Source organism: Peromyscus eremicus, chromosome 9 (genome assembly GCF_949786415.1).
Source record: "Peromyscus eremicus chromosome 9, PerEre_H2_v1, whole genome shotgun sequence".
Taxonomy (NCBI): Eukaryota; Metazoa; Chordata; class Mammalia; order Rodentia; family Cricetidae; genus Peromyscus; species Peromyscus eremicus.
The window spans coordinates 75,696,812-75,722,596 of NC_081425.1; the positions used below are offsets into that span (position 1 = coordinate 75,696,812).

The 25,785-nt window shown below is 43.8% G+C and overlaps 1 protein-coding gene across 3 annotated transcripts in view; it reads left to right on the top strand.

The window, feature by feature from the left end:
- Fermt2 (FERM domain containing kindlin 2) overlaps positions 1-25,785 on the top strand; it is an 83,447-nt gene that overhangs the window by 41,041 nt on the left and 16,621 nt on the right. For 2 of the 3 annotated variants that reach the window (XM_059273767.1, XM_059273766.1), the window contains exons 4-7: positions 15,854-15,988; positions 24,114-24,146; positions 24,435-24,660; positions 24,931-25,033. In XM_059273767.1, the coding sequence (XP_059129750.1) occupies positions 15,854-15,988; positions 24,114-24,146; positions 24,435-24,660; positions 24,931-25,033 (497 nt within the window). The remainder of the gene's footprint in view (positions 1-15,853; positions 15,989-24,113; positions 24,147-24,434; positions 24,661-24,930; positions 25,034-25,785) is intronic. The other variant, XM_059273768.1, reaches the window with a different exon arrangement.

Here is a 25,785-nt window from a genome sequence, read left to right on the forward strand (position 1 = left end):
TCAGGATGTAGCTCTCAGCCACTGCTCCAGCGCCTGCCTGTATGCCACCATGCTTCCCACCATGATGTAATGGGCCAAACCTCTGAAACCAAGCAAGCTCCCATTCAGTGCTTTCTTTCATGAGTCCCCTTGGTCATAGTGTCTCTTCACAGCAATAGAACAGTGACTAAGACGTGCTGTGTCCTTGAAACATTTTATTTGAGCATTCTGGTAGATGAGAGTCCAGTGATTACTTGCCCGTGTCTAGCTCCTTGGGCGATGTTATGATTTGAGTCTGAAGTGTTTCCCACAGCTCCCATTGTGAAGCTTGCTCCCCAGCTTGTGATACTATTTTAAGAGGCTGTGGAACCTTTGGAACCTTTTAGCTGATGGAAGTAGGTCACTAGGAGCAAGCCTGATTCCAGGGCCCTTTCTGCCTTCAAACCTGACACCATTCGCATAGATCCCACACAGGCTCCACGCTGGTGGAGGGAAGCTGTGAGCAGAGGAAAGTCTTTCCTCCTCGGCATTATTTCTTTCTGCTGCTGCGGCCAAAGCTAAGCAAAGGGAACTACACGTGAGATATGTTTGAATTCTTTCCCTCTCTTATAAGCGGGCCATCTGGTTGAACTACAAGCATTCTTTGCATATTCTGGATGTAGAATTTTTATTGGACATGTTTTGAAAGTGTTTCTCAGTGTGTGGCTAACTTTTTGTGAAGTGTTATTGAAACAGGAAAGTTTTAATGTTTGTGAAAAACAGTTTGTGATCTCTATTTTCTCTTCCTGTTTCCTTCCTTGCTTTCTAGGGTTTTATAGTTGTCCTTTTTGAGTTATCTCCACCCCTGACTTAGGAGCTATTTCCACTTTCGTCTTCATAGTAACTGCAGGGGTGTCCACCTTGAGCCTGTGCCTGTATTCCGGGATGGCCCTGAACACTGGCAAAATCATCACCTTACTTAAAACAGTATTAGGGTTTTTTTTATTTTTATTTTTTCACTTTTTTTGTAACTGGATTATGCAGCTCTTTAGCAAGAATTTTCTGGTGACAGAGGTCGGCAGGTCCGTAGCAGATTGTCTTGGTTGTTACTGAAGTAGGAGGACCCAGGCCTACTGTGGGCGGCATCAGTCCCTAAGCAGAGCTCTGAGCTGTATAAGAATGAAGAAAGCTAGTTAGCAGGCGGGCGGCAAGGGTGCATTCATTTCTCTGTGTGTGTATGACGGGGCCAGTTGTCTTGTTCCTAGACCGTCACCTAGAAATGTCACCCAAGTAAACCCTTCCTCTGTAAGTTGTTCTTGGTTGGGTTGTTTCACCACAGCAACGAAAATGAAACTTCCGCATGCGGGTTCTCACTTGTTCTTTATCTATTGTAAAAAAAAAATCTTGGTTTTTTTTGTTTGTTTGTTTGTTTGTTGTTGTTGTTGTTTTGGGTTTTTTTTGCCTTTATTTTTGAAAGACGCTGAAGAATTCTGGATTTTCCTCTCTCCAGTAATTGATGTCTTGTCTCCTGGCCAACATGATTTCACAGACGTCTGTTTTCCTCTGTGTGCTCTCTGCTCTCCTCTTAGTGATGCCCAAGTGTGCTTCATTTCCAGCAGGGTCTCTTGTTACGTCTTTGAGTTCCGTGGTTTGGCCTCTGCTAATCTGCTGATTATCCTACCCAGTGTATTTGCCATGCCAGGTATCTCTTCAGCACTAGAGGTTTGACTTTATTAGTTTTATTTGAGTCTCTCATGTTTGCCTTCATTGTGTTTGCACTTCTTCTCCGTTTAAGCATTCGGACTCTCCACAGGGCAGCCTCTGTTGTCCGTCTGGAGCATTCTGCCCACTTCCTGCCTCCTCCCCGTCCTCCTCCTTCACTCATGGTTACGAATTGTATTTTCCCTGCCTCTTCCCACATCATACTAGCTTGTGTAAGAGGCTTTATTAATTTAGTGTGGTTGGTAGCTGGATTTTTCTTTTCCTAATTCCTTTCAAGTGGTGCCAGCTTTTTTCTGCTCACCAGTCAGATTGTAAGGAAATCGATTTTTTGTTTGTTTTTTAGGTTTTGTTTTTAGCTTTATCAGGGTAGATCCAGAGCCATCATTAATTAGTTATGGGACCAGTTTCTCCTACCTCCTAAGGTGTTGTCTCTCTCGGGAGTTTTTCACTCTTCCTGGTGGCAACCTGGTTTCAGTCATGGGTCCTTTCAGTCTGTTTCCTAGTCTTGAGTGTTTTCTGCTCGCAGACACAGATCACAGTCAGCCAGACTCCAGGGACCGTCTCTGAGACCTTGGGAGGCCTCTCTGTAAACAGAGCTCACTTCTGTCTCTAGTCATCTTGGCCTCCCTGACCTCCATCTCCAGTGTCTCAACTCGGCAAGAGCTGGCACTCTCTGCCCCTCCTGGCCCTGCTGCCTTTAGCTAGTAAATTGGTACAGGTAAAGCCATATTCATCCCCTTGGCTTCTCATTATTATTGTTTAAATAAAGGATAGTCAGTCTAAATTCTTGCCACTCCATCTTCATTAGACCCTCCATCCTAATTTATCATAATTTATCATAAAATTCGCTCAGCTTTGTATATTTTTCAAAGAGACATCATTGTTCACTAAAGCATTTTTAGGTGCAAATTCATTTCTTCCATTGAATTTAAACTTGAACATGTTCTAGGCCAGATCTCGTCTTCACCCCACCCCACCCCACGAGAGTAAAAGGCTCCGTCAGCCAGCCAGATACATAGACCAGGAACGGGGTGGTCATCCTTAGCACTGCTAATCTTGTCAGCTTGATGGGCCTTAGAGTCACCATGGAAACAAATCTGTAGGCGTGTCTGTGAGGAGTTGTCCAGATCCACCCTAACTGGACAGTCCCTTCCTATAGGCTGAGGTCCGGGACCAAGCAGAAAGGAGAAATGGGGGTGGCACAAAGCATCCCTTCTCTCACTTCCTGTTGACGGTGGCTACAATGTGACTAGTTGCTTCAGGCTCTTGCTCCCATGCCTTTCTGTCGTGGTGGACTGTGTCCTCAAACCATGAGCCAAAACAAACCATTCCTTTCTTGCTCTTGTGAAGTATTTTGTTGCAGAATGAGAAAGTGACTCATTACATGTATATACTGATCTTGCCTCCAGATCTCTGCGAATCTTCCATGTCATCTGTACCATGATGATAACCCATTTGCCACTGTCTCCTTGTGGGTTATTCCAAACAGTCTCTTTAAATGTTCCTTTTTATCCATTCTTGTTCCTTTTGGTACACTCCTTAAGCAGAAACATTTAAAAAATTATTTTCTTAAGGGGCTGGAGAGAGGATTCAGTGACTGAGAACGCTTACTGCTCTTACAGAGGACCTGGGCTTGGTTTCCAGCATACGCGTTAGGTGGTTCACAACCGCCTCTAATTCGGCCCCAGGGATTGGTCACCCGCTAGCCTCTGCATATAAACTCATGTGGGCACACACACGAACACACGGTTGAAATGTCTTCTGTCACATTTGATCCCTATGTTTTCCTATTTTGTTTCCCTAGGGTGGGAAATAAGATCATTCCTGTAGTAAGGAAAAGGTGAATAGGATAAGTAATTTTAAAATGTTAATTTGAAACTGACTTTATTGTGCTTTTTAATAGAATTATTGGAGTAAGAGTTATTTTCCCCTCTGAGTTGGAAGTCACTGCTCACTTGTCTGGTAGGTTCCACGTTGTTATTAAGGCGTGGTGATGCTGTGAGTTTTTATTTTCCTCTCTTCTTTGTGGCTGCTTTTTCTCTCTGGAAACTTGGAAGGTCTTTCCTCCTCCGCTCTGAAGTTTCATAGCAATGTGCCTGGTTAGGGGTTTATTTCCGTCCGTTGTTCTGGAGACTCCTCCCGGGCCTGTTTCTTGTGTGAAATGTTTCCTACTCATTCTTCCCCCTTTGTTTGATCACTTGGTGCTGTTGGGCAGTGTTCTTGGGTTGACCCTCCTACTGACTACATCTCTTCTATTGAGCTTTTTCACGGTGACACTACATTTTCATTTTCAGTGCTTCTTGGGTGTTTATTGCGCAGACACTCAGTAAATTTAAGATGGTTGACTTGTGATGCAGTTGTACTTCAGTGGTGCAGAGAAGATACGGAGACACCCTCCGCATTGTTGATACCTAAACCTCTTCATCTCTGGTTCTTCGATGTCCTGTTCATCTCACAGATGTCTGTCTCTCATTCTTCTTAGCTCATTGAGGTCGTTTCATTTTGGACTCGGTATCATGCTTCTACTATGTCGTTGGTTTTGTGCACACCAACAAGAACTCCACTGCTGAGCTTTGCCTCTGACCTTCGTATTTGAAACTGTTAGAATTTCATTGCCTCTGTCAGGAAGCGTCAGAAATATAGCAACTGAAAACAAGACAGAATTTTCATTTTTAGGCTGAAAGCCTGGGCATGGCAGCATGGCTCACCTAAGTCCTCCGCTTTGACCCTTGAGGTCTTTGTTGCCCCCTCGAGGCTCTGAGAGTGGGTTTTTCATGGTACAGTTGGGTTACTTGTAGTTGTAGGAATAAGAATTTCCCCACCAGTTTCCCACAAATTTATCTGACCTCTCCTAGTTCATCTCTCTTGTGCCTTTCTTCAGCCTCTTCTGTTTGTAAAGGATGATGTGATGATATTAGACACATCCAGATAACCCAGGATTATCTCCCCTAAGATCAGTTGCTTAATAACCTTCATGGCGGTGTCCACCTTGTTGGAATGTAGAGCCTGGGGTAGGAATCTTAAGAGATGTCTCTAGAGTTTCTGTTCCGAAAGCCTTTCTCAAATGTCCATTCACAGTTCAGTGATGACACACCTTAACTCACTACTAGGGAGCTCTGGGCGGAGCTTACAGTGATGACACACCTTAACTCACTACTAGGGATCTCTGGGCAGAGCTTACAGTGATGATGCACCCTAACTCACTACTAGGGATCTCTGGGTGGAGCTTACAGTGATGATGCACCCTAACTCACTACTAGGGAGCTCTGGGCGGAGCTTACAGTGATGATGCACCCTAACTCACTACTAGGGAGCTCTGGGCGGAGCTTACAGTGATGACACACCTTAACTCACTACTAGGGATCTCTGGGCAGACCTTACAGTGATGATGCACCCTAACTCACTACTAGGGAGCTCTGGGCGGAGCTTACAGTGATGATGCACCCTAACTCACTACTAGGGAGCTCTGGGCGGAGCTTAGCTCATCACCCTCTGTCAGGGAGCAGAGTCCCCACTCTGAGCTTTTCAGCAGCTCAAGGATGTTCTGTTGAGCTGTTACACTTTTCTGTTGACAGGAACCTAAAGGTAGGTTAGGCGAGTTGAAGACAGTAATGGAGCAGGAAACTGGCAAACTGTCTTTGCCTGCTGTGCTGGTTTGGTCCTCCTGACTCCTGGCATTTGGCCCAGTGAGTCAGTGGCCCTCGCTGGTCTCTGCTGCTGATACTGTTCCACATTGGTCAGCCAGTTCCTGCTCTTCTATCTGGCTTCTTCCTTCCAGAGGGTTTCTGGCATTTCTTATTATTTGGTTTGTATTTGTTTGTATTACTGTTTCTTTGAGACAAGATCTTGCTTTGTGGCCCAGGCTGGCTTTGAACTTGTAGACAGCCTGCTGCCTCAGCTTCTTGAGTGCTGAGATTATGTGTGTCCCATCAATTCTACCTCCTGACATTCTTTCTTGCTGTTGTGTCTCCCCCCACCACACACACACACACACACACACACACACACACACACACACCCCTTTGGAAAACTCTTTACAGGCAGATATTTCTTTGTGTGTCACCTTGGAAAAGTAAAAACAAATGTACACTCATTATTCTTATTTAACCAGAAACTAGCAAGAAACATTTTCTTTAAAGAAAATCTAAAATTATTTCCCTCAAACACCCTTCTGTGTACTCATTTCTTAGTTCTTCTATCCCTGGGTCCCTACAGTTCTGTATATGTGTGCATATATACACATATATGTGATACACATGCACACAGTATTATTGTTCAGTGAGACAGTATGTTTTATGTCTGACGTTTTCATGTCTCGTAGTGCTATATTGTTCACTAGTCCCACTCATACTTAATTTAGATTTTTTTAATAATTTATTTTTATTTTATGTGCATTAGTGTTCTGCCTACATGTATATTTGTGTGAGGATGCCAGACCCCCCTGGAACTGGAGTTCCAGACAATTATGAGCCACCATGTGGGTGCTGGGAATTGAACCCAGGTCCCTCTGGAAGAGCAGCTAGTGCTCTTAACCTCTGGGCCATCTCTCCAGCCATTAATTTAGATTCTTAAATTTACTAGTTCCTGATAAAAGGCACAAAGTAAAGTCAGTAGATTATGTTTTTATATAAAGAAGATATAATGTGTAGGTGTGTGTTTGTGTGTGGGTTTATGCCTGTGAGTGCAGTGCACATGGAGGTCAGAAGATGGTGTTGGATCCCTTGAAACTGGAGATAAAGGCAGTTGTGTGCTGAGGAACGAACTTGGGTCCTCCGCAAGAACAGCATGAGCTCTTAATCCCCGAGTTCTCTCCTGTTCATCAAGCAGTAAATTCTAAATTCATTCATTAGTAAAATAGTCTCCTCTATGAATGGTTAGGCTTACTCTTTGTCGTCAGTATAATAGAATGAAAGCTGCATAGTCGTGTTCATGTGCTGACAGTGGCTGATGCAGACCAAGGATGAGACTGTCAATCACCAAGAGAATGAGAGGAGCTCCTCTAAGCTTCTAGTTACCGCATAAGATGTGGGTACAAGCCGGGCGGTGGTGGCGCACACCTTTAATCCCAACACTCGGGAGGCAGAGGCAGGTGGATCTCTGTGAGTTCAAGGCCAGCCTGGACTACCAAGTGAGTTCCAGGACAGCCAAGAGCAGCTAAGGCTACACAGAGAAACCCTGTCTTGAAAAAACAAAAAACAAGCAAAACCTTACCTATAGAACGTTTATAAGAATGAGCTTGGGGGAATGCTGAGCACCTGAGAATACTGGAGAGGGAGGTCCCCAAGCATACAGTTTAATATTTTGACATGACAGGCAGTTTGCATTGGCCCAGCTGGTTAAGGGCTCCTTGTCTGCTTATGACAGGCTGAAAAGTTAGTTACTAGTATTTTTTGCTGTTGTTTTAGTTACATTCATAGCTAGCTTATGAGCTGGACAGGAAATGACTTAGGAACAAAAATTCTCAATGTATGACTTGTGCAGTGCAGAAATTCTCAGGCCCCAGAAAACATTCCAGAAACACTTGAGAAGACTTTAGATGACATGCTTGATTTCCCCCGCCCAGCTGGACAGTGAATGACACAGAGAGGTGGTGGAAGTGTGTCACAGCCCAGCTGTGACTCATTTTGTGTCCTCCAATATTTTGACTTTTTTACCGTACACTAGTGTAATTTCTCTAAGGGGAAACAACCATGGGGAAAGAGTTTGCTGCCACCGCCAACCTGCCCCCAGTACTGAAGCATGGCAGAAGCTTGAAATTTCTTGTTTCAGAGATTTATTATTTTTAATTATGTATATTGTCTATTTGGGGGTGTGTATACATGAGTACAGGTTCCCTCCGAGGCCAGAGGTAACAGTTCCTCCTGGAACTGGAGTTAAGGGTGATCGTGCTGCCTGATGTGGGTGCCAGGAACTGAACTTGGGTCCTCTGCAGGAGCAATGTATGATCTTACCTGCTGAACCATCCCTCCAGCTCAGCTTGGAATTTTCTTTTCTCTAGACACAGCAGTGATGGCAGTTAAATCCGAGTGTGCACTGAGAATTAAAAGTGCAGTTCATAAATACTTGTGTGTGTTAAAGTCCCCGTGACCGTGACACATACCCAAGAGAAACAGCTTAAAGAGAGGAAAGATTTGACATCAGCTTTAGAGATTTCCATCCGTTGTGGCAGGGAGCACGTGGTGGAGCAGAGTGGGTCATAGCTCAGCACCAGGGAGTGCCTGTGCCGTGGACTTTCTTCTGCTCTTCTCATTCCCTCTGCTTTCATGTTCACCACACGTATGTTTGTATATGTTTACATGTCATTCACACATATGAACATATATATATATATATATATATATATATATATATATATATATATATATAAAGAGAGAGAGATTCTGATTATGAAAGAAAACACAGACTGTGTGTCTTCAACTGGCTTATTTCACTTAATGTGATTTTCTTTAGTTCCATTCAGTTTTTTGAAAATGACATTAATTTTATTCTTTGTAGCAGAATGAAATCCTGTTGTGTTTATTTATCACAATGTCTTTATCCATTCACCTGCTGCTTATCCAGGCCAGTTCCATATCTCAGCTGTAGTGGATAGTGTGTGGCAGTAAACATAAATGTCCAAATACTCCCGTGGCATGCTGACTTCCTAAAAGACCCTGGGAGTATGTGCCTGGGTCTGTTGCAGCTGGACCAGATGGTAGCTCTATTTTCAGTTTTTAGAGAAAGCACCCCACAGATTTCCATAGTGGCTGCACTAGTTCACACTCACCCTCTAGCACCACATTGGTTTTTTGGATGATAGCCATTCTCATTGGGGTGAGATGGGATTTCAGGGTAGAGGTTTGGGGGAGGGTTGTTTTTAGTTTGGTTTTGTTTGGTTTTCGAGACAGGGTTTCTCTGTGTAGCCTTGACTGTCCTGGGACTCGCTCTATAGACCAGGCTGACCTCAAACTCACAGAGATACATCTGCCTCTGCCTTCTGAGTGCTGGGATTAATGGCGTGCACAACCAGTGATCAGCTAAATTTTATTTTATTTTATTATTATTTTTTTTTTAATGAGACAGGTTTCTCTGTGTAACAGCTCTGGCTGTCCTGGAACTCACTCTCTACACCAGGCAGACCTCGAACTCAAAGATCCACCTGCCTTGGACTCCCAAGTGCTGGGATTAAAGGCGTGCGCCACCACCAGCCTTCCATGTAGTTTTTATTTGCATTTCTTTGACAACTAATGATGTTAAATGTTTTCTTTTTAAATATTTGTTGGTTCTCTGTATTTCTCCTTTAGAATTTTTTAAGCTTTATTTTTATGTGTGTGTTTTACCTTTGTGTATATCTATACACCACATGTGTGTAGTGCCCATGGAAGTCAGAAGAGGGCATTGGATCCCATGGGACTGGAGTTACAGGCAGTTGTGAGCTGTCATGTGGGTGCTGAGACTCAAACCCAGGTCCTCTGGAAAAGCAGCCAGTGCTCTTAACCACAGAGCCCCATCTCCAGCCCTCTCTATTTCTTCTATGGAATTTATTTGCCCATTTTTGATTGGATGACTTAGAGAGGCATTTAATGTTTTGAATTTTTTAAATATTCTAAATACTAAGTCCCTCTCAGATGAGACATTCCAGGACCGAGGGGGATGGTGATGCCCACAATGGACTGGGTCTTTCCAAATCAGTTGTGACAGTCCTCCACAGACATACCCATAGGCCAGCTTGATCTAGACAGTCGTCATTGAGACCCTCTTCCCAGGTGATTTTAAAAAGACAAAAAAAAAAAAAAAAAAAAAAGTATGCGATCTGAAGAAAAACCAGAGTAATTTTAGATTGTGTCAAGTTAACAGTTACAAGTATCCATCATACCTGCCATCATCTCAGCCCTTGGAAGGTAGTGGATGCAGAAAGACCTGGAATTAAAGGTCATCCTCAGCTACATACAGAGTTCAAAGCCAGCTTTTAAAAATAAGATACATGCCTTCTTGTTTCATTTTTGCCTTAAAATTATCATGGCCTCTGGTAGTAATCCAATAATTCACAAAAATGAATTGCAAAGGAATAGGGTATGGAAAAAGATTAACATAGTTATTCATAAAAATATTATTTATAATGACATCAGTAATTAGAAGAAATGGTCATTATATTTACACAGAATACTGCATAGGTGTTCAGATTATTGTCTACATAGTTATGCTTCAATAAGAAAATGCTTAAGGGGAGATAGAGACAGATGGATCTCTGTGTTCAAGGCCAGCCTGGTCTACATAGTTCTAGGACACTCAAGGTGCATAGCAAGATCTTGTCTCAAAACAACAACAAAAAACATAAATAATTCATACTTTTTTCTATTTTTACCATGACTTTTGTTTTTGTTTTTGTTTTTGTTTTTTTAACAAGTAGAAGAAAACATTACATGTGGCAATTCTCCCATGCTGTCAGTGGTTTTATTTCCCAAGATTCCATTTACCAGTGGTCAGACACAGTTCTATAAAATCCAATAGAAAATTCCAGAAATTGACAGCGGTATGTTTTGTACCCTTCTGAGCAGTGTGGTGAAATCTCACCTTGCCTCACCAGTGGTAAATCACCCTTTGTCCAGTATGTCTGCTGTATATGCACATCTCCTGCCCCTAGTCACCCGGGGGCTGTCACAGTTCGTGTTTAATCTTTCTGTAGTGGTCTCAGAGTGCAAGAGGCACAATGCTGGCAATCTGGGTCTGCAAAAAAGCCTAAAAGTGCCTTTGAAGAACCATCTCAAGACACCACAGGAAGAACAAACACAGATATGGGCAACACTGTGTTTACGTAACTTTCGTTTGTTAGAGGAGTCTGTGTAGTAATTGTTCTGTTTTGTTACTGGTTACAGTTTAATTTCTTACTGTGCCTCATTTGGAAGTATGCTTTCTTACAGGTGTGTATGTACAAGAAACATTTAGAGTCACAGTAGAGTTTGATACCACCTGGAGTTGCAGGGTATCCACTAGGGTTGTGGAATGTATGTTTCATAGACAGAAGGAGACTTGTAAAATGTCTAAGACAAGACAATTGTCCCTTCCTTTTTATAGCAGTTGATAAGGAAGCCCAGACCCTGGCGGGCTGGGTAGCTTCCCTGAGTTCCAGTAAACATGGATCTGGGGTTTGAATTCAGGTAATATGGCTGAGTGTTTCTTACCTTAAATTGTGTCTCTTGGGCTGGAGAGATGACTCGGAGATTAAGAGCATTGACTGTTCTTCCAGAGGTCCTGAGTTCAATTCCCAGCACCCACATGGTGGCTCACAACCATTTATAATGAGATCTGATACCCTCTTCTGGCCTGCAGGCAGACATGCAGGCAGAACACTGTATACATAATAAATAAATAAACCTTAAAAAAAAAAAAAAAAAGTATCTCAGCCCTTCAGCCGAATGGTAGACCTTAGTCTCTGTTTCCTGGAAATAAAGAGCTTCCCGAATCATCCTAGTGGGTCACATGTAATTTTGTGAGCCTCTGAAGCAGGAAGGCTGCCACTAATAAACCGTGGTCATGTGATTAAGCGATCTGTCCCAGCCTGCTTTCTGCTGCTCTTTTCCCTCTTCTTCATTTTTTGGCTTTTCCATCTCTCTCTACTTTTCCTTTCTTTCTTTCTTTCTTTCTTTCTTTCTTTCTTTCTCTCTCTCTCTCTCTCTCTCTCTCTCTCTCTCTCTCTCTCTCTCTCTTTCTTTCCTTCCTTCCTTCTTTCTTTTTTCTTTTTTGGTTTTTTGAGACAGGGTTTCTCTGTGTAGTTTTGGTGCCTATCCTGGATCTTGCTCTATGGACCAGGCTGGCCTCGAACTCAGAGATCTGCCTGGCTCTGCCTCCCAAGTGCTGGGATCAAAGGCGTGCGCCATCATCACCACCACCACCACCACCGCCCGGCCTCCTGATCTTTCTTAAGGTAGGGTCTCACTAGGTGACTCTGAATGGCCTGGAACACACCATGTAAACCAGGCTGGTCTTGAACTCACAAAGTTCTGTTTCCTCAATGCTGAGATTAAAGGCCCGCACCCCGCATCCCTGACCCTTTATTTTTTTAATTAAGTAAATTGTGGTGCAACCAGCATACAACTGTCTGTACCCATTTAAAGTGTAAAACTTTGAAGTGGTTGGTTTTTTGAGAGGATCTTATTCACGAACTCACTCTGAAGCCCAGGCTAGCCTAAACTCACCATCCTCCTCCTTCAACATATTTCTGTCTTCTCTCAGATTTCCCGTCTGATACCGCTCAGCTGCTCTTCGTCACTGAGATTTGTTGGCATTCTGTGGAAATTAATTGGTGGAATCATAGATTTTAATCACGAATTTTCTCCTTTCAAATGATCTTCTTCCACTTTAGATTCATTCACTTTATTATACGTGTCAGTAAATTGTTTCTTTCTGCTGATGAATGGACTCCATTGTGTGAGTGTTACTTCCAGTGACAGGCATATTTCACATGTTTTGCTTACCCATTTGAGTTACTCCCAGTTTGGACTTTGAATAAAGCTGCTGTGAATGTGCTTTCCACTTTGTTGGGTAAATAGGGGAATATCCAAGTTGTGTGTTAGCTGCATGTTTATAAGAAACCGAAGACCCATTTCCACATATTCTGTCATTTCCCATTCCAGCTAGCTGGGTGTGAGAGCTGCGGATGGCCCTCTCCTCATACGTCATAGTTCCCTGTGTGTTTTCGAAGATGCTTTGTTCTGGCGGGTATAGTTTAATTCACGTTTCTTTGATGGATGGCTATTCCTTATCTTTTCATGTACTTCATGTACTTGTCTCAGTCTTTAGCCCAGTGACCTTATTTGGAATTGTATATTCTTCACATATTTTGAATACAAGTCTTGCAGATTTATGCCAATATATTGCTTCTCTCCTTATTTTCTGAACAGTACCTTTCAAAGAGCAGGCTGGTTAATTTTTTTAAATTTATATATTTTTACTTTATTTAAATGTGTGTTTTGCCCTCACATAGGTATGTGTACCAAATGCATGTGCCCTCAGAAGCCAGAAGAGGGTATTAGATCCCCTGGAATCAGAATTACAGAGGAAGATTTATGCATTTTTATTTTATGTGTGAGTGCCTGCCTGCATGTGTGTATATGTATCACATGTGTGCCAGTGCCAGCAGAGGCCACAAGAGGGCATCGGATCTCCTGGAACTAGAGTTACAGGTGGTTGTGAGCCACCTAGTATGGTGCTGGGAACAAAATGTGGGTCTTCTGGGAGGACAGCAAGAGCTCTTAACTGCTGAGCTATTTCTCCAGCCCCAAAGGCAATTCGCGGGGTGGGGGTGGGAGGGTATGTGTCTGTATTAGTTACTTTTCTGTTGCTGAGACACAATACCATGACCCAAAGTAACTCACAGATGGAAGCATTTCTTTTGGTTTGTGATTCCGGAGGGATCAGTCCATCATGTAGGGAGGCCTGGCAGCAAGCCTCAGGCCTGGTGGTGGGAGCTGGAAGCTGACTGATCACATCATTATACACACGTGAAGCAGAGGGTGAACAGGAAGTGGGGCAAGGCTGTAAACCCTCAAAGCCCTCTGTGAGTGCCACCTCAGAGTGCTACAGTCCTTCGTCAAGGCTCCGCAGCATCACAGTTCCACAACCTCGGCCAGCAGCATCCCCCTCTGAGACCCAAGTGTTCAGACGTGATCTTGTCAGGGACGATCTCATTCACACTTCCTCCACCCTTTCTAAGGAATCTGGGTCTTTTAGTGTCACTGTTGGATATAGGTCCACAATTCGTTAAGAATTAACTTTTAACACGTTGAGTTAGGTGAATGTTAATGTTCTCGTTAAAAACTGTGAATCTTAGCCAGGCGGTGGTGACGCACGCCTTTAATCCCAGCACTCGGGAGGCAGAGCCAGGCGGATCTCTGAGCCTGGTCTACAGAGGGAGATCCAGGACAGGCACACAGAGAAACCCTGTCTTGAAAAAACAAAAACTGTGAATCTTTTACTGTTTAGCAGTACTTGTTGAAGGTGTTTCTTTCCATTTGAATTGCCTTCCCACATTCATCTGTTTTCTGACCACCTCTTTATTGCTGTAGCTTTGCGATGACTTGAAATTAATTCTTCCAAGTTCACCAGCTTTACTCTTTGCAGAGAAGGCTTTGTCTCTTCTAGGATTGTTTTCATTTTCATATTAATTTATCATCTGTGGGGGTGGGAAGTTGGCTTAGTAGATAAAAGCTTGCTGCAGAAGCATAGGAACCTGAATTTGGATTCCTGACGTCCATGTACAAAGCCAGGCATGATGGCATGGACTTTTAATGTCAGTGTTGGGAGCTGGAGATGGGAGGTCACTAGAGTTCACTGGCCGGCCAGCCTAGCCAGTCAGTAAGCACCGAGTTCAGTGGGAGACTTGTCTTAAAAAAATAAGGGCCTGGCTGCGGTGGCGCACGCCTTTGATCTCAGCACTCAGGAGGCAGAGCCAGGTGGATCTCTGTGAGTTCGAGGCCAGCCCAGTCTACAGAGTGAGATCCAGGACAGGCTCCAAAGCTACACAGAGAAACCCTGTCTTGTAAAAGAAAATAACAATAATAAGGTCGAGCACTAGAGGCCATATTGATGGCCTGGCCTGTGCTGCCACAGAGGGCTATGCCGAGGTCCGTGGCACATGCTGATGATGGAGACCCACCCTGTGGATGTCCGTGGTCCATACTGTTGCCAGAAACCATGTGGAAGTCCGTGGTCCATACTGTTGCCAGAAACCATGTGGAAGTCCGTGGTCCATACTGTTGCCAGAAACCATGTGGAAGTCCATGATCCGAGTTCCTACTGACTGTAAAGGGCAAGGAAGCTACTTTTGCAGTGGCATCGATAACTGCAGGCTTACAGTTGAGAAAGAGGCACAGAACGTTTCTGTGACAACCCTAACCCAACCCCGCCCACCCCCCAGAAAGTAATAGACAGAAAGCCATGGAAGAGAACTCATAAAAATCGGGATGAGGATGCTGAAGTGTCGCTCTCCACAGTTAAGGGCTTCTGGCCTGAGGGCAGGTGGGGAAGGACTCAGTTTTCTTTCAGGGGCTGGCTACTGGGAGTTTGAGCATGCTCTACTGAGTGTGTGGGCAATGCAAATTGGACTTTTTTTGGTGGAGTAGGTCACGGGTGGAGTGTGCCAACCTGGGAGGACTGGGCAGTGAGTGTGACTGGGGTGCATGATGTGAAATTCCCAAATAGTCAATAAAAATATTATGTTGGAAAAAGTTAGAAAATGATTGAGGAAGGTACCTGATCTTGACTGACCGCTGATTTTCACACATGCACTCAAGGGCGTGTGTGCACACTTACACAATTTTCAACCTTCTTATCAACTATGGGGAGAGTTGACTGAGGTCCCCTAGTTTGAGGGGAGGGATAATGTTGAGTCTCGCGATTCAGGAACATGGTGTATACTGTATCTAATATGGAAGAAATACCAGCTTGACTCTGGAGAAATGACTCAGAGGCTGAGAGCACTGGTTGCTCTTCCAGAGGACCAGGGTTCAATTCCCAGCACCCACAAGGTGGCTCACACCCATAAGGAGCTCACAGACACACATGCAGGCAAAATACCCATATGCATAAAGTTAAAATAAAATGCCTGTTTATTAAGGTAATCTATTATACATGCTTCGTGCACCACATGTACCTTATAACATAGAGAATGGTTGATAACAGATAATATAAATTCTTAGATAAAAATGAGTATATGAATAAAAGTTCTAGAATTTTCTTTCTGGTTTTTGGAAAGTGTTTTTTAGACATGTCTTGGCCGTCCTGAACTTGCTGTGTAAATCAGGCTGGCCTTGAAGTCACTTACATCCACCTTCCTGAGATTAAAGGCGTGAACCGCCACTGGGGGGGGGGGGGGGGTGTGGGGGTGTGTGTGGTAGTTTCATCCTGTGTCCTAGCGGGTTCTCGTCTGTCTGCTTTGACGTCATTCTGTCTGTTAGCTAATAGTGAATTAAGAGTGCTTTGGGTAGATTTTTTTTTTTTCTCCAGTGCTGGAATAGAGGCCAGGGCTCTGTGTGGGCTAGCCAAGCATTCTCTTGCTGTAGTTTTTGGGGATTTTTAGCATGTCATCTATCACCCTTTCATGTGTTGGGCAGAATGCTGACACCCACATACACAGAAGGAAATAGATGAAGTAAACTTCCTGTGGTAACTTTTCATTTAATCCATTCCTTTACAGATATAAGACACCCTGAAGAACTTTCCCTCCTAAAAAAACCCAGAGATCCGACAAAGAAAAAAAAAAAGAAGCTAGACGACCAGTCTGAAGACGAGGCACTTGAGTTGGAAGGGCCGCTCATCACTCCCGGATCAGGTGAGACCCCAAGTGCACCAAGGCAGGACTCGCGTCAGGACCCCGAACTGGGTGTGTTTTCTTCAGGGCACGTGGGTCCTATAGGTCGGGAGAGTGGTCCAGGCCCCTTCAGCCTCTTTGCTCAGTCACCTTAGTGCCATGAAGGTCCTCTTGTGTGCTGGTCATCAGCTGTCAATAATCGAGTCACTGAAGAAGAAACCTGGCGCTTTGCTCAGGTTTGAAAAGGATAGTTCCACATCTGGACTTAGTTCTTTGTTTGCAGAAGTTGAAAGCTTTCTGATAGGTAGAGGGTGGGGGTGGGGGGGGGGAGGAATCTCTATTTTGTTGATACGTTAGTACCTGAAAACCTTACTTAATTACTTAAGACCTTTTCTGTGGTTTGCATATCCTGGTCTCTTTGCATCCCTTTTTCTTTAGAAATCATTCCTTTGAGAAGCGTCTTCACATTCCCACCCATTCCTTCCCCAAGCTGAATTAGATATTCTTCTATCTTAAGACTTTTCTGTGTTGTGTCCCCTAATAATTGTGCATTCCCTGCACAAAGGGAGTCTCTCACTGTTTTTTGTGAGTTTTTGTTGTTGTTGTTGTTGGGACCTGTTCAGCATATGGCATATATCAGGCAAGAAGGCAATGACTTGTCACTGGAAGACGGAGGTCACATATCTGAGTGTCATGGCTGCCACATTTCCACTGACCACCCATTACTTAGGATGGGTCTCTCCCTGCTGCAGATGTCTGAGCCCAGTGTACTGATGTAATTCATTCCTGGCCATTTAAATTCTAGCAGAGTGATGATAGAAGCCAATAATTATGACGTACAAACCATGCATCTATGTAATGGGCTTTACCTATGGGAACTGGATTCCCACCCAGCCCTTTGAGGTAGATGTATAACTACCCGCATTTTAAGGAGGGTGGAATTATGGCACAAGAAAGTTAGGAGAGTATTTTTTCTGTTAATATTCATACATTGGCTGTATTTTGAGAAATATAAACAAAACAATGTACTTACTGCTCTTAAGTTGCTTATAGGCAGGCTATTTGGAAAACAGTTTTTATATTTAAAGAAGTTATACATAAATGTTAAATAAATTTAAAAACATAATAGGAATTCAGAGACCAGTATTACTCATTTCAATTAGGGAATATTCAGTTTTTAAAAAGACATTTTGGTTCTCCTTCAGTGTTTCTGACGGAGGCCCTAAAACTCCTGTATTAAAAGCCACGAAGGAGATCGGTACAGCAAGCACCTTCTACCCATACCTGAGTCTATGCTAATGAGGGAGCTTTTGGAAAGCCCGGAAGGATGGGACTGGTTATCTGAGAAACCAACTGTATGATTAGAGGCTTGGCGCCCCCTGCACCTCCCAGACGTCTTGTGGAAGGGAAGGGGCTGGAGGTTGAGTTGAGCATTGTTACAGTAAGGAAATGTTTTATGTGGCTGGTAGCTCATAAAACACATTTATTCAGCTGGTAGTGTAGTGGTTCAAATTGTGACACAAACATGGTTAAAGATCTTGTGGCTGATGACGTACATCACCGTGCATGAGGGAAAAGATGCCAGAGTAGAACTCAGGGGTTAGACTTTTGAAACAACCCCCTCAAGAGAGCATCTCCGAATTCTACAAGGATCATCTCAGGTCCTTCTGAAGGCAGTGATCCAGTGACCTGAGTAGCAGTACTAGACCCTGTCTCTGAAGCATCTTGCTGCTTCGTAATGCTGCCACATTGGGAACCAAACTTGACCCTTTTTGTCCCTGGAGAACAGTCACAAGATCACAACAAAACCATGGTGATAAGCAGGAACCATCAAAACCCAAAGGAAAGGGAGGCGGAGCTTCTAGGTCAGAACTTACTCAGGAGCTGTGGAGAGTGTTCCAGGGAAAAGGGTAGATGCCACGTGATGCGTCTCTTCCTTCTGCCTGTGCCTGAATAGACTCCTTTCGTTAGGAATTAGTGATGTAGCGAGAGTTTCCGAGTTCTGTTAGCCACTCTAGCAAATGATGAAGATGGGTGTAGGCACTCTGATCTAGAGCCAGGATCAGAGAGCTCAGGTGAGCACATGGACTGCATGTGGCCCCAGAAGTCAGCCAGTGTTACAGGTAACAGTGGAAGATCTCTTCCAACCAAAAGGAGGGATACTTTGGGGCCACGTAATGTCTTCGAAACAAATACATACATTTTTCACTTTTTCAGGTAGGACTAAAAGCCCTCTAGTGTGTCTGCTGGCCAGAGTTCTGAATCCTTTTGTGTAAGGGGGTGGGTGGGGCATGTGTGCAGTGCCCAAAGATGCCAGACCACTGTCAGATTTCCTGAACCTGGGGTTACTGCTGGTTGTGAACCACCCTGCGGGGGTGCCAGGAACAGAACCCTGGTGCCCTGGAAGAGCAGAGCAGTAAGAGTTCCTAAACACTGAGATATCTCCCCAGTCGCCAAAGTCCAGATTTTTACATCTCTTTCTTCACAGTCCTTTGTAATTACTGATCCTCAGTTAATTCAGCAAGCTGGCTTTGTTTTTCAGTTGAGTGGAGCCTTGCTATGTAGACCATGCTGATCTCACACATATAGCAGCCTACAGGCCTGAGCCACCTCACCGGCTAGGAAGGTGTTTTAGCTTTTTTTAAAAAAATCGTATCCCCAGAACTATTAACTTAGCTATCCTAGGCCCTGCACCTTCTGCATTTGTATTTTCCAGCTTTATTCCAACAACTAAACTGGCTTGAGTAGTTCGGTGGGTGTACAGGGTCGTTTGTTTTGTTGGTTTTTCTTGGGGGAGCAGTGGGGTTTCACTCTAGCTTAGAACTCATGATCTGCTCCTCCTGGCTCACTTCTGGCTAGTTCCTTTCCACTCCGACTGCATCTGCTCTTTATTTTTGGACTGTGTGTCATTCTTCAGCTCTTCCCTCAGGCCTGACTTTCAGACAGCTGAGTGTCCTAAGAACACTACTGGACAGCTTTACAAGAGACCTTTTTAAAAAGTTTGTTTTTTTTCATTTTGAGATTTATGTATTTAATTAATTTTATGTGTGTGGGTGTTTTACATGCATGTGTGTTTGTACAGGGCTCACAGAGGCCAAAAGAGGCTGTCAGAGCCTCTAGAACTGGTGTTAGAGGCAGTTGTGAGCTGCCCTGTGTATGCTGGAGATCTACCTGGGTCCTCTGGAAGAGCAGTCTTACCCACTGAGCCCTCTCTGTGGCCCGTTCAGGAGATCTTTTTTAAGAAAGGAAAACCAAGCCGGGCGGTGGTGGCGCACGCCTTTAAACCCAGCATTCAGGAGGCAGAGGCAGGCGGATCTCTGTAAGTTCGAGGCCAGCCTGGGCTACAGAATGAGTTCCAGGACAGCCAAGGCTACACAGAGAAACCCAAATCAAAAAAAAAAAAAAGAAAGAAAGAAAAAAGAAAGGAAAAACCAGAGTTGTGTTGAAAGGTTGCTGCTGTTGAGGGCCACGTTCCTTGAGCGACTCACTTTCCCCAACAGGACATGCAATGCTAATGTTTACCTCTGGCCTCAGTTCTGACTAACAGGTAGCAGGACAAATTCAGGCGGAGTCAGTTGCCTGGGCTCAGACACCGAGGAAAGAGAGTCAAGGTTTGTTGGAGCCATCCTAAGCTCTGACTGTCTAGCCACATGCCCCTCCCCCGCCCTTACTGAGGACACAGAGACCCTGAATTTTAGCAGTGTTCCAGTAGCCAAAGGCCAGAATCTAGCTTTTACTGATTATTTTTAAACTTTGATTACTTTAAAGAAAAAGAAATAAACTTCAGTTCCTTAAGGAATCTACACTGTCCACTGTGTATTAATCAGAACAGTTTGAGATCATCCACGTAGAAACTGCAGCGTGGACGATCTTGTCCGTCTGGGTGAGCCGAGTGAGCTTTCTAGCCCAGAAACCAACGGTGACTACAAGGGTCATAGGAATTCTAAGACACACGATTGTTTCAGTTATCCAGAAGTGGCTAGAAATAGCTTCTGAGTGTGAGAAAGACAAGAAAACCTTGTTTATGTAGTTGGTAGCGGAATGTGAAGCACAGGGTACTGTTAGCGTGGATTAGTACTTAGGCTCTTTTTTCCTACTACTCCCCAGTTATGCTAATAGTGACAGACTAAGAAAGCTGGCTGAGCTGATGCAAAACAGCTCGTTTTTTACTGATGCTTAGGCTTTGGGTTATGATTAAGCCATGGTAATTTAGACTGATATTCCCCTGTTAGAAGATGCTCTGGTAGAGAAAGGGGTGGTAAACGAAATCATAAAGAAGCCCTCCAGGATCTTCCTCCGCCTAGATGTCTGGTGTGTAACAGCTAACATGTAGCTACGTATAATCAATGCAACTAGGTCATTTTTATTAAGACTATATATATGTATGTAACCCGTATCTGTCAGAGTCCACTCTGCCTGGCCAACACACTATAAATTCTAACAGCTACACTGTCCTACTTGTCATGAATTCAGTATGTTGCCAGAGTTCACCTCAAACTCTGGACCATCCTTGCCTTGGACCCCCGAGTGCTGGGATCAGCAGTTCTGCACTACCACACCAGACTGACTGCATGCAGTTTTTCAAAGAAAGAACACTTTCTGCAGTGTGGTCAAGATCTTCAAAGAAACTTAGTATCAGAATGCATTATACAAGTGGAAATTATCTTACTAGAAACTTCTTGAGAGCAGTGATGCACGCCTTTAATCCCAGCAGTCAGGAGGCAGAAATGGGCGGGTCTCTGTAAATTTGAGGCCAGCCTGGTGTACAGAGTGAGTTTCAGGATAGCCAGGGCTACACAGAGAAATCTTGTCTCAAATAAACAAACAAATTCTTCTTGAAAATAAAATGAGAAGGCATCTAGGAAAGGAAAAAAGTCGAGTATCTACATTAATATAGAATATAATAAATATTCTATTTCACTTTATTAGGAAAATTATCTACATAGGATGCAATTTTTTTTCCTAACTGGATCTTGACCATTTTAAATATCAAAATATTTTAAACCTGTTCTTTAAAGAACAAAAGCAATACACACACACACACACACACACACACACACACACATACACTAAATATTCAAATATTGAAGGCTCAAATTTTCTTCAATTTGTTTTTTCCAACAAAAGTGGGATTATATGTATTGTGTTTCCTTCCATCAGTAATATGTTCTAATGAGCCTTGTATTTTCAATTATAGAAGTCATACTCTGAATATTAATTTAATTATAATAAACTCATATTAAGCTAAGGCAGTGGTGAAGGTTCCTTTTAAACTTATTCTTTGGCTGTTCCCTCATATTCTTTTTTTATCCAATGTTTATGTGCGTGCGTGCATGTGTACACGCCATGGAAACCAGAAGAAGGTGTTGGATCCCTGGAGCTGATGTTACAGGCGGTTGTGAGCTGTCTGACATGGGGACTGGAACTGAACTCGGGTCCTCTGAAGAGCAGCAGATGTTCCCGCAGCCATCTCCGCAGCCCCCAAGAATTAGCCATTTCTTGATGACTCTATTGTAACAGTTTGGACTACAGCTTGATGGTGCCCTTTTCTCCCTGCATTTCTTCCTCCCTCCCTCCCTTTCTTCCTTCCTTCTCTTTCTTTTCTATTGTGACAAGGCCTCACTATACAGCCCTGGCTAGCTTGGGACTCCCTGTGTAGCCCTCAAGCTCACAGAGAAAGACTCTAATATATACTGCATTGATTTTTTCTTTTCACTGACTAATATTTTGGTGCTTTTTCTGTGGCAAAGCAGAGAGTCCCAAGCCCTTTTAAATGCTCTCAAAAATTTCTATACACAAAAGCTTTATTTATCTGTTCTCTACCTGTGTGGTGTTTTACCACATAGTAGCTGTAGTTCACATTCCCATGAATACACCTTTTCATCCATTCTTCCCAATGTTGAGTATTGTCAGTCTTTATACATTTTTTACCATTTTGACAAATAGTATCTCAGAGTTACTTTATTTCCCATTTCCTGGACAGATGCTATCAACACTGGGATGGTAGAATGGTATTTGATGTACTAGCCATTAGCTCTTCTTAGTCTATTGATTTTTCACATGCCTAGACTGTTCCTTCTTATTTATGTTTTGGTCTTTAGTGATACTGCCCTTACGTTGGAGAGTCTCACTGCACATCAGCATTTTGTCTGTGGTCATTTTCCTGTGTCCTAACGCAGCAGCCCTCCCAACAGCCACGTGCGGCTTTTATTATCTCGGGCCAGTTGTGTGTAGTAGCCCAGAATATAGTGCTCTCTGGACGATTTTCCTTTTGAACTCTTGGTTTAGCTTTTAAGTTCTCTCTCCATATTTTGTTGCTGACTAAATTTGTTACTTCATCTTACTCTGATTCCTGCTGAAATGGATAGAAAAGCAGGCAGATAGGAAAACAAGTTAGGCTTGGCCTTTGAGCTGGCCCTGAAGGAATTTAAACTATGCCTACCCTCTGACCCAGCAGCGCAACTAGAGTTGGGAAATAAGTCCAAAGCTGTTCACTGAAGCTTCGCTTGCCTCGCCACCGAGATTCTAAGCAGTCAGACAGACATGGGTTGGGAGTGGTTTGAGTTGTATTTCATGAAGCAGTGTGCAAGCAACCAAGACCGGCTAGTTCCCAGCATGGCCCCGCAGCTTGCTGGCTCTTGATCGCGAACAAGCCTTTTAGCCTTTGTGCCCCAGTTTTGTTCCTCAGGGTGAAAATAGATTTGTTGGGACACTAGATGAGTTGTTACCCCGTGGTATCTGTATGATGGATAGGAACTGTGATATGTAAAATGCGGACTGTAGGAGATTGAGAGTGGGCTCTATTAACTTACTTTCTGTGTTGGAAAATTTGTAGAGTCGTCAATTTTAACTTTACTCAGCTCTAAATAATTCTAGTACATCACACTAGGAAAAAATGTCAGTATTCTGACATTCTTAGTGAAAGGTTTATTCAACAAATGGTTTTGTTTTTGTTTTTGATTTTTCCAGACAGAGTTTCTCTGTGTAACAGCCCTGGTTGTCCTGGAACTCGCTTTGTAGACCAGGCTAGCCTCGAACTCACAGAGATTCACTTGCCTCTGCCTCCCAAGTGCTGGGATTAAAGGCATGTACCACCACTGCCCGGTTCAAATGTTTTTGTTTTTGTTCTTAAGTAAACAGGTTTCTGCCTATTAGTTAATATTCTCCCATACTGCATTTATATGTACTCCCTTAGCAGAATCACTGCCCAGATGAGCTGGAGAAGTGATTTCTGCCTTTGGTAAGTATGGACACTGCACCCGTCCACAGTACCATGATTTCAAGTTTGACAATGACTCCCCTAGACAACAGTGCCTCAGGACTGCCTATGTCCAGTGTCTCCTTTAAAGGCTGAAGCAGAGTTCATACCTCCTCTCTGTGTCTCACAGCATCCGATCGACAGGTTGCTTAAGCACAACCCAGGACACAGGGATTATCAGATCAGATATGGCTGGCTGACAGTATCTGCTTCCGTTCAGTGAAAGTCCTTCTGTTACACTGTGTCTTCTTATCGCTTCTGTGTGGGCACAGGAGTGGGAGGAAGGAGGATTCCTAAGCATAGTCTTCAGTTAGATAGCTGGGGAGAGTGGGTTAACCCTCTTCCTTCCACATCCAGTAACAATGTAACAGCAATTGCACATTCTCTTTCATAGCCAGAGGATGAGTCAGGAGGATCGCCCTAAGTTGGAGGCCAGCCTGGACCACCATGTGAGACCCTGTCTCAGAAAACAGGACAGGACCAAATATAATATAACAGAGTTAAGACATGTTTTTGATACCCTTAATTCTGTTATTCTAGTGAAAGAGCATGTGTTGTATCATTAGCCAGTGTGTTTTCTTTGTGTGGCCTCTAGTGTGTGCCCAGCCCCGTCATACTGAGGGGTCCTTAGAGAAATGAGGTGACGCCTCTGACTTAGTGCAGCTGCATAGAAACAAAATCACGGGAGGCCTGATGAAAGCCCAGCTTCATTGTGCACTGGACAAAATAGTGTTGTGTTTATGTTGAAGCTCCCGGGGTTTTAATACGCTTACTCAGGATTCACAGTTGGGGCGAATCTGCTTCCCTTTTCCCGTTTCCTCTCCATTCTTTGTCTTCTGGTGTTGACTTTCCTTTGCCTTCTCAATTCCTTTCTTTCCTTTCCTATAGGCATCGATGTTCTTTACATTGGCCCTCTGAAAGGTGAGCCTCACCACAGCCACACACACAAGTGTCAGTCTGTGCGCTTCAGCTACAGCCTTATTTCCTAGTTCCTCAGAGTTTTTGCCAATTCAATCACATCACGGCTTTGGTACTGCGTGTTCTGTTGTACGAGCGGAGTTACTTTGTGTTTTGAGGCAGGTAGCTAATGTGCTGAGCTCTCCTTCCAGATTGAAGCTTGTGGCTCACTGTGCTTCCTGCCGTAGTGTGTGTCCTTCTTGAGCTAAGAGTCCGAGCCCCCCCTCACAGCCGCCTCTTCTCACTTACTAGGAAGCATATACTCAAGCCCTGGACTTTACAGTAAAACAATGACCCCCACTTATGACGCTCATGACGGAAGCCCCTTGTCACCGACTTCTGCCTGGTTTGGTGACAGTGCCCTGTCAGAAGGCAACCCCGGGATACTTGCCGTCAGTCAGCCGGTAACGTCACCAGAGATACTGGCAAAGATGTTCAAGCCTCAAGCTCTTCTTGATAAAGCAAAAACCAACCAAGGGTAAGTGTTTTTATTTTTTTTCGAGACAGGGTGTCTGTATGTAGCCCTGGCTGTCCTGGAACTCTCTATGTAGACCAGGCTAGCCCCAAACTCACAGAGATCTGCCTGTCTCTGCCTCCTGAGGGCTGGGATTTAAAAAGGCGTACATCCCCAGGCCTGGCCAAGGGTAAGTTCTAGAGACCAGGCATGAGCACAGATGTACCTGGTGGGGGAGTGTTTGGCTGACGGTGGCGGCCTTGCTCAGTGCTCTTCTCCAATGCGTCCGTCCAGGTGGCTGGATTCCTCGAGATCGCTGATGGAGCAAGATGTGAAGGAGAATGAGGCCTTGCTGCTCCGATTCAAGTACTACAGCTTTTTTGATTTGAACCCAAAGGTACCAAGGATCTAGAGGGATCTTTTCTGCCTCTCTTTCCCTTCTCATTTGAGCATTAAGAAACTGTAGCAAGTTTTGAATAATATTTTAAAACCCAGACCTGAAGGCAAAGGTGTTTGTATTCTGAGTAAATCTGGTATTTTCCTAGGTTGGGAGCATGGTTGAGGTTTTTTTTTTCCTTTTGATAAGGCAATCACATTTTAATGTGTTTCAAAGGTACTAGTTGCTTTTTAAAAAAAAAAAAAATTAACATCTGCAGTTATATTTTAAGGTAAAGAATAGTTTCTGAAAAATTATTCTTTGTATTATTGGGGGGGTTTGTTTATTTTATTTTTATTATTTTATTTTTGGTTTTTTGAGACAGGGTTTCTCTGTGTAGTCCTGGCTGTCCTGAAACTCACTCTGTAGACCAGGCTGGCCTAGAACTCAGAGATCTGCCTGCCTCTGCCTCCCGAGTACTGGGATTAAAGGTGTGTGCCACCAAGCTGGGCTTTGTATTGTTTTATCATCTCCTTTTTATCCTCCTAATAGCTAACCATTGTTACTTGATTTCTGTGCTGGGTGAGTCTGCTGTGCTCTAACTTCACTTTTTAACTTTGCTGTAAAAATCTCTAGTTGTTTTTTCCCAAGAACGGGGCACAGAGCCTGTCCAGCCCCCCTGTATCTCCTTCATGTCTGAATTGTACTCTGTCTAGAGCAGTGATTCTCAACCTTCCTAATGCTGTGACCCTTTAATACAGTTCCTCATGTTG